A 19,235-nucleotide genomic window follows, 5' to 3' on the forward strand; every position below is an offset into this window, starting at 1 on the left:
AATTGTTTTTACTTGCTATTAGAATAATAAAATTAGTCACAGTTTATCCATCGAGGTGCTATATTAACAGAAAACAGGTTTTTGGGGGACAAATTTCAATTTTTTGGTGGCTTTTTGTCGAAAAAATTAAAGATTTTTGGCTCGATCTAACCGGGGAACAGGACATCAGAGGTGGCGTCTGAGACCTCGGGCGGACTTCTGCTGGTGACGTCTGAAACCAGTAAAAAAAACTAGAACATCTTGTAGGGGTGACGTCTGAAACCCAACTTCCAAAAAAAATTGTCCTTGATGACATCTGATTCCAGTAAAAAATCCATGCATCATTGTCTGCTCTTGTCACAACCAAGTAATCGTTAGCGTATGTAATTGTAACATCAGAAGGTTGAATGTCGGTTAGTTACCATTAATATGTAGTGAAAACATATTTCTAGCATTGAAAAGGTCAAATTCAGATGTTTTGTTTCCATGTTTTTTGGTAACTGACAGTTAGCAATGTGGGACATAAAGTCAAGTTTTTTGCGGCAAATCATCTTAACTTCCGTATTTAGCCCTCTTGAAGTTGCATCCGCAACACCATATTTTAGATGCCTCATGTTTGAATATTGTTCTAATTAGTTGTAAATACAAGGTATAATGTTATTTTTTGGTATGGATTCCTAACTCTGTATCCTTGAATTATGAAACCGTAGAATGTTTAACTACGAAATTCAATCAAAACATCTCGCACCTATAGAAGGTTTTTTGTGCTGATTTTTATATTTTTATTCGGTTCTTTCAATTAAAAGGCGAGTTGTAATGGGTATCATTGGCGCCTATTTAAAGACAAGCCTCCGGGTATGTGATAATTTCTGAATATGAACACCCAATTTATGCTTCCACTGATGTCGGTGAGCCGCATATTTGGATATTAGCAAAGTTCTTACAGAACTACATAACAACCTAATGGTCGTGGGCCTTACCAGATTCACAAGACAAAAAATCACAAATTTTGTTGGCCAGACGACATAATGATTGCACAAAAAACGGTTAAAAATTATTTTGACAAGAGCGCATCGCAAAAAAGAACACGACAGAAATAATTGCGACAAACTGGAAATATTCAGCGTGTTTAATAACCTCCTCTCTAAGAGCCTAATTTAGGCCGGCGCTCTTCTTTTAAAAATTTTACCTTTTACATATGTGAACACTTTCACTTTTGTATCCTACAGACTACTTTACTTTCAAAAAGACATACGGTATTTTATGCAATTTTCAAAATCTATGTCCATTCACCTCATTTTTTCATTTTGATTTTAAATTAGCGTTTCCAGTTTAGTTTTTCGATTTTTCAAGAACTGCGAATTAGTTTTTTTCGCAATCTTTTGTCACAATATAAGTATTCTCCGTACTCTGGCATGTCTTTTTCTAACATTCTCTTACTACCTATGGTTTCATTGGCGCTGCCTTCTTTAAATTGAAATTTATCGATTTGAACTGTTTTTTTGTCCTTTTCCTTTAAATTTTTTAAAATTTTTTGTTTGCAATTGATTTTATTCGACATAATATGCCACCGAGGCTTTGCTAGCTTCATTTCAAAAAACTTCGAATAACACTTTTCTTGCAACTATTTTGAGGGTTTGGTTTCGTTAACATGCAAATTTCTGCGCTTGAATAATGTTCTGTCTCATAAGTCTTTCTCATGATTGATTCCGATCTCATTAATTTTTTTCATTGTTTAATTTTATTGCGTACATTCTGATTTAAAGTGACAACGAATTTTATAGATTAAGCGGCAAATCCATGCAGTTAACAATTGATTACATTTTTTATATTGTAAACTAGTGTTACAGCTGAAAGAACTTACGGAAATTACTAAATTTTGTACAAATTGTTGGCCATTTCTTGCAGTATTCAAAATTTTCTTCCAAAATAATGTTTTGAAAGTCTAACGAGGGTTGACTGTTGCTGCTTGTGTATACTGATGTTTTCAATTGCGTAAAAAATTTTTGCTTGTTTTATATATAGGTGTAATGTTCTTTTTTAGTTCATTTGTTTTAATGCGCCATCTTCTTCTTTTCACTGATTTTTTTGTTCTGAGTAATCACTTGAGTAGGAATCAGTTGATTTGAAAGGTAATTTTTTCAGGAAGACAACTCTTCGAGTCGCTTCCGAAATTTTTTCGGCTAAGTTTTTTGTTTCGTCGTCAAGATCTGTGTGACGACCATAAGACGCAACAACCACTTCAAATCTGCTTTTTGTTCATTCTTTCAAGCAATTTCAACTGAAGTGCGTGCGGGACGTCATTTTCACTCTTAGTGGAGCGAGTTTTTTTGTTCGTTCACGTGATTAAACTTTTGGTCAAACGTGACTTACCTCAGTCTCAAAAATGACTTTCTCATTTTTAAATTGAATTTCTTTACTTGAATTCAAAGAGATATGGTCAAGTGAGTGTGTGTCACTATAAGTGAAGGTTATTTGACTTAGAGCAGCTAATAGAAACAGCAATAAGTTATACAGGTTCTTTATCAATCTTACAATTATCAATACAATATCTCATCCTTTAATAAAAAAGAGTAAAGTTTTGGTCTGTCTTTCTTTACTGTTTTTTTAGACTGCAGATATACACAGCTATTGCGGCTATTTTCTCGCATTCTGCCAGCTAATTTTATTATTTCACGAAATACTAAAAATACTTATGCGAAGAAAATAAAGCTAACATCACCACGGATGTTTTGTAGAAACAAATAATAAATTGTTTTCTGTAGTCAAAAATATCACGAGTTAATCACTCATTTACACAACAACCCTTTCGATTTTTTTTCGAAGAAAAACAAGAATCATACCAAAATTATGCTATTAAAGTTGTAAGCAGATAGTGAGAGAAAAAAAACACTTTAATGTTCATGTTATTTGCAGTTTTTATCCCTCTGATTAACTTTGTATCGAGTGTGGCGGTTACAAATTCAGTCCTGTCCAAAGATATTTTATGAAATGAAGTTCATCCGTATGAAAAGCGTATGGAGGTGATTCCATTTAATTTTGCTCAGCCTTTTTACATCATTGACATGCTAGTGATTGGGGTATTGACTTTTTACCATTTCAGTTTTACAACGTGAGCACAATGAAGCGCCCACTGGCCAACAACTGCGACTTGGAAGTGATCGACATCTCACACGATCAGCTCTTCCGCAACTTCCTCCTCATGCGCAGAAACAGAGCAATCAACATTGTACAGACCCTCGAGACTCGTCTCAGGAGATGCTACGCCCTAGTTATCATCATCCGGGAGGTTCAGTCCAAGTTGGGTAACCTCAGGAAAGCCAAACGGAAGCAACAACTGCTCAACAACTTCTGGAAATTCCTGCAAGACCTGGATGCAAAGTGCAAGCCACCCTTCCAAGGAGTCATCAAAAACCACGTAAACGCAGTTGATTTGAAGTATAGGTTGGAGCGATATGACTTCAACCATTTGCCAAAGATGTCAGTTAATCAGATCTTAGTTGCTATTGAAGAGTCTCTAAATGAAGTTATACGAATCATACCCAACAAATTCCTTGACATCAAACTCGATGTTCCAGATCAACATAAGCAAACCGAAACTTAAACTCTTTGAGACCTCAATTGGGGAAAACCAGTCGATAAGGTTATCAAGGCAAATTTGCTATTGTCAATTACCATCATCCAATTGTTGTTATAAGGAACTCTTTAAATCGTTGTCTTCTTAAATAGTTAAATTTTTAAACTTGTTTAAATGTTTTGACTTTTAAAACAAGTATTAAAGTACAGTGCATCCGCAAAAGGAAAGTTTGAGGCGAGGAGACCGAGGCTGAAGCCGTCGAGCCAAGCAACCTCTGAACGGGACCCCTGTGGTTTGAGGACATGGTGGTTTGAGGACATGGCGGTTCCAGACCAAGCAGACACAAATTAGCTCTGATCAGACTCACTTGGGTTGCACAAAGAGGCGTCGCAGATTCACTTTCGCTTCGGACAGAGAGCCATAGCCTGAAAAAATACACAGATGTTAGCGGAGTTGGACAGAAATCTGTGACTGAGCGTCGATAAAAATTTAGTCGTTGTGCTTTTTATGGTTTGAACTACCGTTTACTTCAAAAATTAATGGCGTCCTGATATCAGATGACTTGCAACATAAAAACATTACTACCGCAAAATAAAAATTCCCCAAGGCATTTTCATCGCCAAGTAAGAGAAATTGATGAACATAAGGCTTTGTTTCGGCTAACCTGGACGCTTTGGAAACGTTGTTCGAACGTTGACAAGTAGTTTGGTCATTGTTCCGTCCCACTTTAGTGGGGGAGGAACTACATGCTCAACTGGGTTCTATTGTTTAATAGCCGCCTCATCTTCTCAGCCGGCTGTTATAGCGCTCCTATTTTTTTTTTACTTCGTCGAATAAAAAAATTTTTGGCTTTACCTCATTTTGCCGCTTTTTCAACATTTTGCGTGATATCTTTTTGACTTCTCTAGACTAGTTTCTCTCTTCTCTCATTCTGCTAAAAGTGATTTTGAACATCAGTTGCTCAGCAAAGCAATTCAAAATGAACAGAGTCAGTATAAAAAATTGAAGTCAGAAGTAGAAACGGGATAAACCCATAAAGCCCAATTTTAGATGCCCGCTATTTGAACGTCGTTACTATGAGTCTTAGTTACCATCTCTAATGCTTATTCACATTGATAGTAGCCCCTGTAGCCTCTCTCTAAGAAACAGAAGTACGTTATCTTCAACTACGAAATGCCATCAAAATAAATCGGACTTAAAAAATGTTTTTGTATAAAAATTTTTTTTTTCAATATCTTCTATTCTTTCAATCCCAATCGTGCTTATTGGAATCAACGGCGGCTATTTTCCGGCAATCTGCCGGGTATGTTCATTCAATTTTCGCCAATCGATATACTCATCGCACACAGTTGTGAGTGGTATCATTAGGAAGCTTTTTTTAATTTGCTTTTTCCGAGGAGTTGCAGAGGTTTAGAGTTTTGTGAAAGTGAGCCTAACTTCCGTTAAATTGTTTACATTTTTCTTAAGTTTTCTTTTTTGATCAATTTTTGTTAAAGATGTGATAAAATTGTTCCAAGATTTAAAAAGTTCTTGAATTGATTGAACCAACTATTTTGGTAAAAATTTTGGCTAGATTTTTAGAATTTCGGTAGTTTTTCTTTTTTAATTGCCGCACAGCAATAGCTGAGGCTATTATTGGCGTCCACTTGAATTTTTTGCGAGGTCAAGATTTTTGTTACGACCATACGACGTCACAAAAGCTTCAAATTTGGTTTTTGTTCCTTTGTTCATGTAGTTTCAACTGAAGTGCGTGTGTTACGTCACTTCTGACTTTTAGAAGAGCAAGTTTTTTGTTCATTCGCCTGATCAAGTTTTTGGTCACATGTGACGACTTAACTTACTCTCAAAAATGACTTCCTCACTTTAAAGTTGACTTTTCTTAACTTCAATTCGACGAGATTAGGTCAATTGAATGTGTGTCACTCTAAACGAAGGTTGTTTGAGAGCAGTTAAAAGATGCAGCATTAACTTATACACATTTTTCTTTAAAATACAAAAACTCATCATTCAATGAAAAAAGTAATTTCTTTGGTCTGTCTTTTTTTAATGTTTTTTTTGAGACTGCAGATCTACGAAGCTATTGCGACTGTTTTCTGGCAATCTGTCAGCTATGTATAGAAATTGGCATCAGATATGCTAATTTAGCCCGCTTTGTGCGCAGTTTGACTGGTATCGATGGCATGAGAACGGCTAACACAATCCTCCTGCTTTCAGATAGAGGCTATTTTTACCTTGGGTTTCTAAGAAAGTTTCTGTATTTTTGATTTGTTAAGATATTCGTTTGCCAATAGATTATTACGTCATCATTTGGAATAATTGAGTTCTTCAGCAGCTGTGCAGCGATAGCAAGGCCAGTTGGTCTCTCATCGTTGTTTTTTGAAAAGAAGAACAATTCGGTTTGTATTCATTTTCTGCCCTTTTTAAAAAATATGGCTCTTTATACCAATTACAGTTAAGTATGTCTTCATTTAAACGTGCAATAAATAGATAGTCCCATTTACTTTCACACGAAGTCCAACAAAAAACACTGTTTTTTCTAAATAACGCTCATGGTTTTTAAGGCTCCGACAAACTACAGTCAAGTCTGTTTTCATTTAACAGTGCAATAAAAAGACAATCCCAGTTACGTTCAAAAGAGGTCCAACAAACTATTATTGTGTTTACTGAGTGAAGTCTATAGTTTTTATGGCTCCGACAAACTGTTTTCGATATTTTTTGAACTTTGAGTTTTACCACCATTTGATGCTCCTCTTGCAGACTAAATAATCAAATGTCTTATTCGTTATCTATGGAGCTTTTAAAGGAAATAATTAATGCTTTCAGTCTATTCATAACAATTTTTTGCTAATCTAATTCAATAATTTAATAATAATGGGAAATTTTTGGTTTTGATCAACAAGCGGCAATTGCAAGACGTTTCTTGATCTAGTTTTACAATCTGCCAAAGATTCGGATTGTAATGGGGCTCAATATTGTTTTATAAAAGCCACTTTTGCCTTTATTGTTTCTCTTATTTGTTAGATACAGAGCAGAATGTTTTAACATCAAATATTTCTTATTGCCTTCATTGACCGGTCAAACAATACGTTCACAGCAAGGCCATGGAAAAAACATGAGATTTTCAGCTAAAATTTTTTGGGTTTTGGGCTTCGACGTCATTGCGTAATCATTTTTGTGAAACTTTGATTTCAGCGTGTTTTTAGTGTTTTGCATTAGTTTCATTGATGACATGTCTAATAATTGGCTTCCTAAGCAGTAGCAAATTCAAACAGGTACTAATTTCAATTTAAAACTTATGGGTGTTATGACTTAAGGTTTTCAAAATCCTGTTTTCAAAAAAATAATTGTTTTTTGTTCATTTGCATATTTTCAACATTATTTCTGCTACCTTTTAGTGTAGCCTAAGCAAAAAGGGTCGCATTCTTTCTTCAAATGCCTTATAATGTAGTCTTCGTTTCCGTTTTGTCATTCAAATAATGTTTTGGCGTTGGAACGACTAGTTTTCAGAAATTTTTTCTCTTTTGGACGTTTCCCATTTTTAAGTTTTTTTGCTATCTGTTTCCATTGTCACATTAATGGAACTTTAATGACAAATTAATGGAACTTTAATGCCCAAATTTATGGCGCTCAAAGAAGTTGGAAATGATTTTATTTATAATTTTCTATGAATGCTTCATGGATTTTGGCCACCATTTCCGCGCAAAAACGAATGGACTTTTCGATTTTTGCCTATATTTGATCTTTTTGTAGTTGTTTGGCATTATGGAATGGGACAAGTTTCTTTAAATTGGAATGAAGGTTTAAATGGAGCCATTGATTGATTTCATTTGGTAGCTAACGGTTTTCATGACTATGGATTAAATTGTTTTCAAAAAGTAATTGTTTTTTAAGTTTGCACCTTTTGTTTTGTATTTGTCATTTATACTCAAAAAAGACGGAGCCCATAACTTTTCAGGAAAAGTGCAATTCAATTGCTTTGGTTTATTGTATATCTGATGCTATTCTGACTTTCTCGTTAAGTTTTTTTCTTAAACAGATTGACCTTGAGTTTTGATCGTAATTAAAGGTTGTAGGTTTTGTTCGATTTTTTTGTCTTGTCAGCACTTATTTTTGCAATTTTTGTCTTTTTAATTGCTTTCGAACTAATTTTGAAGCAATTATTGTTAACATGTTATTTTCTGCAAATTTTATGATTGACCTTTTTTACGCCCGAGGTCAGGGTTTCGAACCACTTCCTAGGCGGAATTTTTGCTCGCACAAAAAACAGCTCGTTTTGAAGTAAATAACTTGCCTTTCGTTCGAGAGCAATTGGTCTGGCGTTAGTCGGTTTATGTCGTTTGTGCAGTTTGTTGTACTACAGCCTTCGGAACTGAATGGTAATTCGTGTATCCATTTGACTCATCCTCCTCCAGAACCGTATTAAAGACTGCGGAATTAGGTCATTCAGCAGCTCTCTTGGAGCATTTCTAAGCTCTAATCTTTAACAAAAATGGGATTTAGGAACATTATAATTGCCCAACATTTTTTCACTTCAAAATTTGGCCAAATAAATTAGCTACCTATAAGTTTTATCTAATAAATCTTTAGAACGTATATTTCAGTTATCTTTGATTAATGACAGCCGCCGTCAATCAAAAAACCTCAAATATTCAGATACTCTTTTTTACACCTTAAATGCTCTCGAACGTAAATCTAAATGTAAGTAATGTAAAATTGTTTTTCTTTTGTCTTTTTGTATGCATCATTTTGGCTCGACCACCTTGACTTGTGTTTTGTTTTCGCCCTTGACTCTTTCGTTTTGCTTGATCTAACTTTTTTCTCTCATTCACAACAGTCAGCAGCTCAAATCAAGTGGCGGTAGTTCCCTTCTAAAGAATGAGCAAGAAGTGCGACAAAAATGGTGTAAATTTGGTATTATTATTTTTTTATTGGTTAAAGTGTTAAACAACAACAACTAATGACGTTATTTCAAGCCCCCCTTGGTGACTTAAGTTACCCCTACCCTCTTCGACTGGGGCAAGTTACGACAGATTACACCTCGCAATAGTCGTTAAAGAGAAATTCTTCCGACGACAGTCAGTTATGTTTTAATAATCCAAAAGGTTCATTACCTTGAGTGCCGCGTTTTTAGACTCTGTTTTTCCAGTTCAATATTAATAAATATTTGAAGTAATATTGAATTTATGATTTTAGTGGAGCCGAAGTAGTAGTGTTTATGCTCTTCGTCCTAAGTCTTGCATACCAAGACAACTTTTCATTAATATTTGTATTTCTGAAAGTCGCAACCATGGTAGCAAATCAAGCTCTATAAACACATCATAAATCACGCCATTGGCACACAAGTTGTGGTTAAAAACGGGAAATCCCTTACTATAAATAATACTGAAGGTGAATGTCCGCCACTTCTGACTTCTTCAATAAAATCAACTTAAATAAATAGCTTCAATGGAAATAGGTTGGGGGAATGGAAATCAGGAAATGAATGGGCTTTGGAGGACGAAAGTGTAAGTGGGGGGAGGAAAATGAGGGTGTGGGGGGAGATAAAATATAAAGGAACTTGGTTCCTTTACACACCCGGCAAAAAAGGCAACATTTGAAATAAAAATGTAAACACAATACAATAAAGCACAAAAAGTTTTCTTTCTGATATTGAGTTTTTTGTTTATTTGTGTGTGTGTGTGTGCGTGTGTGTGTGTGTGTGTGTGTGTGTGTGTGTGTGTGCTTCAATGAACTTGTTTCAGTGACCCTCCGGCGCACCTGACAATTGTGGGAATACACGACTTAAGGGTACTGCTGGTCTCTGTACAATTCCTCTAGACGTCTGGATGTCGAAGCTCCTTGCTATTCCGTCGGAAACTCTGTGTGCTTCCACAATCTTCCCGAGAGGCCAGATGCCTCAGGGTGTGAAGTCCTTGAGCACCCACACAGCGTCACCTTCATCCAGCTCATCATTTGACCTTTACCACTTAGTTCTCTTGTTGAGCTCAGGAATATATTCCTTCAGCAACCTGCTCCATTAGTGATCAAGTAGTGTCTGCGTCAACTTGAAATCCTTAGTGGAGAACCGCTGTTTGCTGTTCACAAGAGGTTTCAAACACATGTGAGGTCTGCGAGGGAGGAAGTGATTCGGAGTTAGTAGTTTCTCATCTGAGAGGCTGCAGCTCACGTGATTTAATGGTCTGGAGTTCAAAATTGCCTCGCCCTCTGCCACAACTGTCTGGAAAACTGAGAGTGTTAGTTTCCGACTGCCCAGCACCATTAGTAGGCTCCTCTTGGCGGTCTGTATCAGCCTCTCCCGGACTCCTCCAAAGTGTGGTGCCAATGGAGGGTTGAAAGTCCATTGAATGTTCTGTTGAGCCAATTGCAGTCTGATGTACTTGTTGTCTGGCTTGTAGCTTCTCTGGAACTTAAACCTCATTGCTTGGTTGGCTCCAATGAAGTTTTTGCCATTGTCACTCACAATGAGGTCAGGGTATCCACGTTGTGATACAAATCTGCGGATGGCCATGAGAAGACAATCGGTTGAGAGGTCATGGCATAATTCTAAGTGGACAGCTCTGGTGACCAGGCATGTGAACAAGCAGACGTAGTGCATCTGGGTGCCCTCTCTCATGTCCTCAATGTAGAATGGTCCAAACTTGCCCATTTCTGTTTTGACGAAGGGGTAATGCTTGTTTGCATCTAGAAATCTGAATTCAGGAAGATCGGCCATCTTCGGTCTCACATTGTCTGCCCTCCATCGTCTGCAAATGAAACAATATTTCCCCAGATCTTGTAGCATTTTTCTCAATCCAATCAACAGGAAAGTTTGTTGCAGGTGAGCCTTCGCATGTTCCACGCCCTGATGGCCACAGTCATCGTGCGCCTTTTCAATCAACAGTCTTGCAATTTTGCTCCTGCTATGTAGAACAAGAGGATGTTTCCAACTGTAGGTTAGAGGTGCCTTGTTGAGTCTTCCTCCTACCCTCAAGAGTCCTTCGTCATCTAAAAAGGGTGTGAAGGGCATCAGCTTGTCTCCTTTCTCTAGATTGTCTCCCTTCAACAGTGCAGAAATTGTTCCTGAGAACAGCTCGTTTTGGGACATTATAATGAGGTAGTTCCTTGCCCTTTTCTCATCTGATGCAAAACTGTCATTGTTGGAGGTCTCAGGTGATTCGTTTTGTCTTCTAGTTCGGACTTCTGCCTTGGAGCGTCTTATTGCCTGGAACACCATTCTAGTAGAGTTGAGTAGTCGACTCCATGTTGAAAATTTTTCAACCTCAACGACTGGCGTCTGAAGTTGTGTCGCTTGTGTAGCGCATATGTGGGGATCACTGTCTTCGGCAAAAATCCAGGAGTCTTGAGGTGTGCTCAGAAAGTCCGGTGGTTGAAGCCACAGCTTTGGTATGTCTGATGGGTTGAGGCCTCGTGTGCCGTGGTCAGCGGGATTCATCTTTCCAGGGAAGTGTCTCCAATTATCCGGGTTGGAATTCTCGTGAAATTTGGTCGATCTGTTGGCAACATACATCTTCTGTCTCTGCTTGGATTGGATTCATCCAAGTGTAGTGGTGCTGTCTGTTCAAAAGTATTTTGAACTTATGGTTGTTGTCATCTCGCTCTCACAGAATCCAGCTAGCTCTGCTCCAAGTGTTGCCGCTTCCAATTCCAGTTTGGGAATGCTCAGCTGCTAGATCGGCGCCACTTTTGATTTACTGATCACATAACGGTATGTGGAAGATCCATCGGCTTTGGTTGTCCTCAACTAAACTATGGCAGCAATTGCACTCATTGAGGCGTCAGTGAACGTGTGTAGTTGATGGGTTCCATTGGTGCTGCGAATCAAGCATCTAGGAATTTCGATTGAAGTCATGCTGTCGAACTCATCCATCCACTCCTGTAGTTCCTGTTGGTAACATTCCGACACAAGTTGATCCCAAATTTTTCCCTCTTTAATGATTTTTTGGAGAATGCATCTAATTCTGATGGCAAAAGGTGAAATCAGTCCGACTGGATCGAACAGAGAAGCTGTCATTGAAAGCACCTCTCTTTGAGTCATCTGTTGTCCTGTGTAGAGAAGCTTCGGTTTTGCAAACAACAACTTGTCAGTTTTGGGGTCCCACGTCTGACCAAGGATTCTTTGGGCTTTCATTTCCACCTTGTCTTCTTCCAGTAGGTTATCTAATGCGGCTGGTCTGTTGCTCAGGAACTTTTTCAGATTGAATATTCCTGTATGCAAAACAGTTTTGATGTCATCAGCACTTCTGCGGGCCTCCTCTTCAAAAGGGTAGGTCTGCATGAAATTATTCATGTAGAACTGCTGCATGATTGATGTGTAGGCCTCTGGATGTTCTTGTTTTTGGTCATTTGCACACTTCTGCAGAACAAAAATCGCTTAAGAAGGTGAGCATGTGGCTCCAAAAACGAGTCGTTTGTATTTGAAGATTTTTTCATTGCCATTTTGTGTCCATAAAAAACGGACATAGTCCTGGTCTTGTGGTTGGATGCCAATCTGCATGAACATTGCCTCGATGTCAGCTGTGATTGCCACTTAGTACTGTCTGAAGCGGAGAAGAAGGCCATGCAGTTTGCAGATTAGATCCGGCCCTGTCAGCAGTGCATCATTGAGTGAGGTACCCTTATATTTGGATGCAGCATTTGTGACTCTGTGGTTTTTGTCTGGTTTCTGGTTGTTGATCACTGGGTGATGGGGAAGGTACCAGACAGAGTGTCTGCAACTGGCGTCTGCAGTTGTGATGGAGTTTTTATCCAAATCTTTTTTGATGGTTTCCTCGTAGCGTTCTCTCAATTTTGTGTCCCTCTCCAGTCTCTTCTGCTGAACGTGCCACAGAACTTTGGCCATGAAGCAGTTGTTAGGAAGTTTGATGTCTTTTTTCCATGGAAGTCCAATCTGGTATCTGTCACCAATGTGTTTTATGGTATCATTGAGGATGGACAGAGCTTCTTTGTCATCTGGAGACTGTCCCTTGAAGAGCACTGATTGCAGTTCACTCCTTCAATTGTCCAGAAGAGTTAGAGAAGATCTTCATCTGGATCGTCTTGTCGTCTCCTCATATGATTGAAAAGTGTTATGTTTGTGCTGTTTGACTGTCCGACCGTCTTTTGTGTGTACCCCTGAGGAATGGGCCCTGTCAGTGTCCAGCCAAGCAGAGTGTTGACTCCGTATGGGGTGCCAGTGGGTCCTGTTGTGAACTGTCTGGGAACCGTTGCTGTGAATGCATCTGCTCCAATCAGAATTCCGATCCGGTTGTCTCTGATTGCTGGAAATCTTATGTTCTGGAGGTGAGAATGGTCTCTGCAGATCTCATTCAACATTTCATTTTGAACTCTTGGCATTCGAAACTCCTCCATTGCTGTTGCGTACACAGGGATTCTGATCACAGGAAAACTGCTGCACAAAGCTCCTATGCCGATCATTACTTCTGCTGTTTTAACTGAGTGTTCACCGTGAAGTGCAGCTAGTGGTAGGGTTATGTCTTTCGGTTGTTGCACTTGAAGTGCATCAGCAACCTTCTGTGTTATTTGAGTGTTGTCACTGCCACTGTCCAACAAAGCGTAGGTTTCAATGCAAAGATCTCTGTTGAAAAGTGTTACTGGTATCGCCTGCAATTGTATCTGCGGTGTGATCCATGAAGTTTCCTGTTGGTTGCTGCAAGTGTAGTTTTGTTGCGTAGTAGTTTCTTGCTGTTGGGCTACAGTGCGTTCATTGTTCCTCTTCTGTCTGATGACGTTGTTCTGCGCGTTCATCGGTTGAGGGTGAAAACAGCTTTTGTTCCAGTTGCCTCTGTGTGAAGTGCTGCTGTTAGATCGACTTTGCCTGTTCTGGTTTCCACTCTGTTGGTTGTAGTTTGAATTCATCTGCTGCATTTGGTTTTCATTTTTAAAGTTACGTCCATAGCTTGATTGGTTTTGGTTTGTTTGGTTTCTGAAGACATTGTTTTGTGAAAATCGATTCCAGTTCCCAATTGGTTGTGCATTTTGTTGCTGTTGCCTTGCATCTGTCCTATGGAGCGTTGAGTGATGGAAGCCATTGCATCTGGCCACATGTCAACTTGTTTTCGATTGGCAGAGACCGTTTTCGTGAGTTCTTAGACAGTTAGGGCAGATATTGAACCTCGTCACACAACCTTGTTGGTCATACACTGACTTTTCTAAGTATTCGGGACAACGACCAAGGTTGTGGTTTTGTGAGCAGAGTTGACATGAAACATCTGAAGGCCCCCTTCTAGAAAAAGTGTTCACTCTGGTTCCCTAGTTCCGTTGTGGGGAGATTTCTTCGCACGCCTCTGCATATGAGTCAACCCAATCAGCAAAGTGGGTAAGATTAGGTTGCAGCAAGCCTAGGCTTCTTGTGTGTTAATTCCAACTGATTATCATGTTAGGGTTCAGTTTGTCTCTGTTCATTCTCAAGACAGCTGAAGATTTCAGATCAACTTCAAAGTTGTGGAGCCAGAAGGTTTGTACAAGTCTCCTCAAAAAAGACGAGAAGCTCACAAAAGAGTTTGGTTCGTCTAATCTGGGTTTTGGCCACTTCTCTAATTGATCCAGGTATGCAACGACAATATGCTGTGGTTTGCCAAACTTTCTGGTCAATCCAGCAATGGTTTCACGGTAGTAATCCCCAATGTAGGAGTATCCACTTATGGAATCCCTTGCTTTATGAGTTACAGAGTTTTGGAGGTATGTCATTTTTTGTGCGTCTGAGAGGCGACTGCTGTTGTGAATGGTTGCTTTGATGAAACTGAACCACTGATGCCACTTCAGAGGATCACCTGTGAAATTGTCAACTGAAATCTTAGGCAAACTCAATGTGTTTTGTATCATCAGTGCCTGGTGTTGCATCCAGTCTGGTGGGAAACTCGGAACAACATTGTATATGTTGTTGTTATAGCCGTTGTTATTGTGTCCACCAGGTCCGCTGAAATTGTTCACTGGTAGTTGATTGGTTTGCGGTGTGTACCTATGCCTCATGGTCGGAGCAGCCTGGTTATTGTTGTGAAAAGAACATGGTCGTTGCAAATGCCCTGCTCTGCTGTCCTCACTCTCATGTCGGCTCTGTCCTTGAACATTGTTCTCTTCTCTCGATCGCTCATCTGTTCTCAGTGTCCCTGTGGGAAATTCCCGGTTCCTTCCTCTATCTTCAATGTTCAGAACGGGTTGAGAATTATCAGGGTCTTCTGAGTCGGACGAATCAGCGTTGTTACTTTCCTGATTGTTGCGGTTTGCGAAATGATATTTCATTGCTCTATTGCTTAAAGGGTACTGTTTTCTCAATAGATTAGTGGAAGGCGCTGCTGATGTGTTAAAAGCAGATTCAATGTCACTTGCATCCGTTCTGTGTGCTTTTGCTCTCTGTTTGCATTTCAGCATGGTTATGTTTCTTTCGGCAGATTCATTAGCAAGTGTTGTCAACTCTTCACTTGTCAGCTATAGCTTCATGAATTCATTGCAACTTCTGTCTGACTGCTCTTTTTGAGACCTCAAGAGTTCCAAAGTTTCACGTAGTATGCTTAGACCTTCGTTACTATTGCTTTGTTCTTCGAAGAGGTCTTTTACTGCGTTCCACTCTATCAATTTCAACTGAAGTTGTTGCTTTAGGCTGTTCTTTGCTGCTGATGATGCTTTGGACTTGTTTGGCATATTGATTGTTTTAGAGGTTTTTTCTTATTTTACAAAGTTCAAACTGCACTGTTACTGCACTATGTTTCCTTGTAACAGCCCTATTCTATCTTTTGTTATGTAAAACCTATAATTTAAATGAGGCTGTTGCTTACTGTGCTTAGCTAATTTTTTTTGCCTAATGTTTGTTTGTTATGTTTTAGCTTGTCGCAATCACTAATCAGTGAAGTTTGATGAAGCTTCGTTAATAAGTTTTATAGAGTTAAACCTTTTCACTAATCAGTGAAATTCTTACAAACGTAGACAATTATAATTTTTTGTCCGGTTGCCTATTTGTTTTTCGAGCGCGATAGAAAGAACCCTAACCTGTGGTGGCTAACTTTCGACTAATGTGTGTGTCTACTGACACTGGTGGTGGGATAACTTCACTTTCCTATAAACCTTAATGTAGCAAGGGCATACCAGGCCTTGCAACTAATCCTAAGTCAATGTGTGTGTTAGTGGTGCTTTTAAATTTCACCTAGAGGAGGACCTACTCCTTTCAGAACTAATGCGGAAAGATACTGTATTGATCCAACGATAACTAGACGCCTATTAAAATCCAGCTTTCGAAATGAAGACTTTCAATTCTGCAAGTAGGGCTAGCCTATCTGTCGTGACTAGGCATCCCACGCAAGCATCCGTCTCAGGAGAACTCTCAAATCAGTCTTCACTTCTAGAGCCAGATTAAAAATCAGTTGGATCTTTTGTGATTGTGACGTTTTTGATTAAAACTTGTGAAGTTATCAAAACGAGTTTAAATGTGCTAAGTGTCAAATGCCTAAGTTCCCCCTATAAAATAAAAAATACCCTCGTCTGAATTTTTTGACCCTAGGATACGCCAGAAATGTTTATGCTCTTCGGCCTAAGTCTTGCATACCAAGACAACTTTTCCTTAATATTTGTATTTCTGAAAGTCGCAACCATGGTAGCAAATCAAACTCTACAAATACATCATAAATCGCGCCATTGGCACACAAGTTGTGGTTAAAAACGGAAAATCCCTTACTATAAATAATACTGAAAGTGAATGTCAACCACTTCTGACTTCTTCAATAAAATCAACTTAAATAAATAGCTTCAATGGAAATAGGTTGGGGGAATGGAAATCAGGAATTGAATGGGTTTTGTAGGACGAAGGTGTAGGTGGGGGAGGAAAATGAGGGTATGGGGGAGGTAAAATATAATGGAACTTGGAGATAAAATATAAAGGAAGTCATCTTGATTTTATGATTTTAGTAGAGCCGAAGTAGTAGAAAGAGTCAAACGTGAGAAGTTTAAAGGATTCCAGTTTTTTAAAGAGACTGAAAAATGGGTTTTTGATTATAGCGTCGGTGTGTCACGGAACTTCTTCTTTATCTTCAAAAATGATGCATTAAATATAAATCTAAGGATACACAATTGATTTATTCGGAATCCCTCAAAGGGCAGCTAAGATTTTCCTGCATCGGAAACTAAACGAGTTTGGCGCACTAAGACAAGAGCCGTAACCAAGCAAAACTAACTCAACAATTTTACAAGTGTATTTAGCGGAGCGAATTCACAACTTAGTTTGCTGTTTTGAATTTAAGACACAAAATGAAACAAAGTGTTAAATTGGGCAAATTTTCACAAAAAAAACTAAAAGCATGAAATCCTAAAAGAAATATGAACTAAAACAAAGAGGCAAGGTAGGTAGTGTTTGTTTGCAAATAAAGCTCCGACCCCGCTCATCCATATTTTTTGCTTATATGTCTACCACGCGAAGAAAAATAAAAACTAAATTAACTTTGCAAAAACCGATGTCGAAGCCGTTAGAACATTAACAAATAAAAAAATATATAGGTTCAAATGTGCTTCTCATCAACGCCAAAAATGTTATTAGCGACCTAAATTTAATCGGACTAGTTAACAGAAGGCCAAAAAAGAACAGAAAATTTCAAAAGTTAAGATGCAACATCAAATTTTTTTTTTTAAAAAAAATTGATTTCAATGTCATGGAAAACTTTAGCTATCAACTGCATCATTAAAAAGTTTTTTTCGTTGGCATAGGAAAACGATACGACCACAATAGTCCACGCTTATTTAGACGACTACAAAAAGAACGGTAAATGAAGACAAAAATAAACAATTCCATTGAGTTCTGCTAGAACACGGTATCGAAACCGTTACGACCGGAATATAATCGCAGAAAAAAATGATACGCTTAACTGTGAGTTTTTACTGAACGCCAATAATGTGACATCTGACCAGTCATTAAATGTCAAAAGACAACATGGGAATCTAAAATTGAAAATTTTTTGTGAAACTTCCTTGTAACAAAGCCAGAAACCATTGCTTAAAACAAAAAACCGCTCTAATTATTATATATTAATCCATTAGAATGACAATATCACCTGTCTTTGCTGATCTTATCAACAAATTTACCAAAAAGAGAGAAAAAAACCGGCAAAGCTCGATAATCGATTGTTCATTTTTGAAAACAAGTATTTTCATAAACAAGTCAGAACGACCATAAGCTTTTGACTAAAAACCTTTGATAGATTTCCCTGAAACTTCTTAGCATGCCAATGTGTCTTGTCAATAGTAAATCATGATTACAATGGTTCTTTTCTGCGATTAGTATAAAACACGTAAAAAACGCAAAAATAAACATTTTCGAAAAGAAAGCGCCTGATTAAAATCAGAATTGTAGTTCGACTGTGAGAAAAACAACTGCGACAAAACTAGGCTTGCTGTTGCTTTCCTTCCATTCACAACACATAATTCTTACTCGTGCAAAGATTCCGCAGATTGGTATTTTGATTCTAAAAAATCATATCAAAAAAACGAATGCATTTCGAATCGTTATCGATTTGAATCAGCGAATAACAGTCCATTTTTTACTTTAGAAACACTCTCAGAGGAAATACAAGGGAAACTAGCCCTCTAGCGAGTTAGCAAAGATTGATGGGTCTACAGTTTTTAAAACGGCAAACTTAAATATTGGACCAAAGAATTTTCTTCGCGCCTTTTTTGATTGAAAAAGGTGGATTTTTGAAAAATGTAGCGAAAATTTTAGCCCAAGCATTTCCGATCCGAAAGTTTCTTTTATCTCTGGAGGTAAAAACACCAGTGCTATCATTAACAAGTGTAGCACATTTTGAGCAAAGTTTGCGTAAAAATACGGAAAAAGTGAAAGACAATGGAAATCAGCCAAATGATCTCAAAAGATTAAATCTCGATAACCCTCTAGCAAAAACAAAATTCGAACAAATCTTTCCAATTATATGTATTTTACGCCAGACGGGCTTTCCAATGATACCACTCGCAACCCTCTTTAACTGATAAATCGATCGGCCAAAATTGAATGAACAAAAGAAACCCATTTGAGTAACACCAAGGATTTTGGTCTGCTCAAAAAACTCAAAAAACCAAGATCTGGGTTTGGTCTGAAAAGCGGTCACTTTGGTCTGGAAAGTCTGATCATAGTCTGTTTATAGTCTGGACAATGGTCTGAATTTGGGTCTGATCATAAGCGCACAATAGTCTGGACAAAGGTCTGGTTTCGGTCTGATCAGAGGACATTTTGGTCTGGAAAGTCTGATCAGAGATCATTTTGGTCTGGAAAGTCTGATCAGGGGTAACTTCGGTCTGGAAAGTCTGATCAGAGGTCATTTCAGTCTGGATAGTCTGATCATAGCTCAATTTGGGTCTGGACCAAAACCTGGGCAACTGCCTCCGCCATGAAAAGTGGGTGGGAAAACACTAGGTATTCCGCCTGGTCTGAATAAAAACTCAGCCTGCAAGTGAACTCGAGATGCAAAAGAGGTTAGCTAAACAGGAACACAAGATTGAATCTTCACAATGACTTCCTTAAATTTACCCCAGAAAAAAAAAACAATTTTAGTACCCGGGCCAAGGTGTCAACGCTAAAAAACGCAAAATTTTGTAAGATTGGCGTCGAATGCGTTGAATTTATGCAAGATCACAGCTTCAGCGTAGGTCTTAACTGAATTTAGCGTAGATCTTACATAAATTCAACGCATTCAACGCCAATCTTACA

At 38.3% G+C, this 19,235-nt stretch overlaps 3 protein-coding genes across 13 annotated transcripts in view; 1 reads left to right on the plus strand and 2 right to left on the minus strand.

The window, feature by feature from the left end:
* LOC142336094 (EH domain-containing protein 1-like) overlaps positions 1-3,725 on the plus strand; it is a 179,469-nt gene extending 175,744 nt beyond the window's left edge. For all 11 annotated transcript variants that reach the window (XM_075384636.1, XM_075384632.1, XM_075384629.1 and 8 more), the window contains one exon: positions 3,083-3,725. In XM_075384636.1, the coding sequence (XP_075240751.1) occupies positions 3,083-3,583 (501 nt within the window). In that variant the 3' untranslated portion in view covers positions 3,584-3,725. The remainder of the gene's footprint in view (positions 1-3,082) is intronic.
* Positions 3,726-9,572: 5,847 nt separating this feature from the next.
* LOC142336577 (uncharacterized) lies at positions 9,573-11,063 on the minus strand. The gene has a single exon (XM_075385487.1). The coding sequence runs from the start codon at positions 11,061-11,063 to the stop codon at positions 9,573-9,575; it is 1,491 nt and encodes a 496-aa protein (XP_075241602.1).
* Positions 11,064-11,297: 234 nt separating this feature from the next.
* Positions 11,298-13,420, minus strand: LOC142336578 (uncharacterized). The gene is made up of 3 exons (XM_075385488.1): positions 12,666-13,420; positions 12,198-12,546; positions 11,298-11,909 (listed from the first exon to the last, which is right to left on the minus strand). The coding sequence occupies exons 1-3, from the start codon at positions 13,418-13,420 to the stop codon at positions 11,298-11,300; spliced, it is 1,716 nt and encodes a 571-aa protein (XP_075241603.1).
* Between the last annotated feature and the right edge of the window lie 5,815 nt (positions 13,421-19,235).

Source organism: Convolutriloba macropyga, chromosome 3, assembly GCF_964194025.1.
Source record: "Convolutriloba macropyga chromosome 3, txConMacr16.3, whole genome shotgun sequence".
Classification (NCBI taxonomy): domain Eukaryota; kingdom Metazoa; phylum Xenacoelomorpha; order Acoela; family Convolutidae; genus Convolutriloba; species Convolutriloba macropyga.

What these genes read in the sequence shown, in the direction of transcription:
- LOC142336578 (XM_075385488.1), bottom strand. Translation starts at nt 13,420, where the DNA reads ATGCAGCAGATGAATTCAAACTACAACCAACAGAGTGGAAACCAGAAC. An exon ending in ACAGGGCCCATTCCTCAGGG is followed by an intron (nt 12,547 to 12,665) that starts GTACACACAAAA and finishes GGACAATTGAAG; the next exon opens with GAGTGAACTGCAATCAGTGC. An exon ending in AACCAGACAAAAACCACAGA is followed by an intron (nt 11,910 to 12,197) that starts GTCACAAATGCT and finishes TTTGTTCTGCAG; the next exon opens with AAGTGTGCAAATGACCAAAA.
- LOC142336577 (XM_075385487.1), bottom strand. Translation starts at nt 11,063, where the DNA reads ATGTATGTTGCCAACAGATCGACCAAATTTCACGAGAATTCCAACCCG.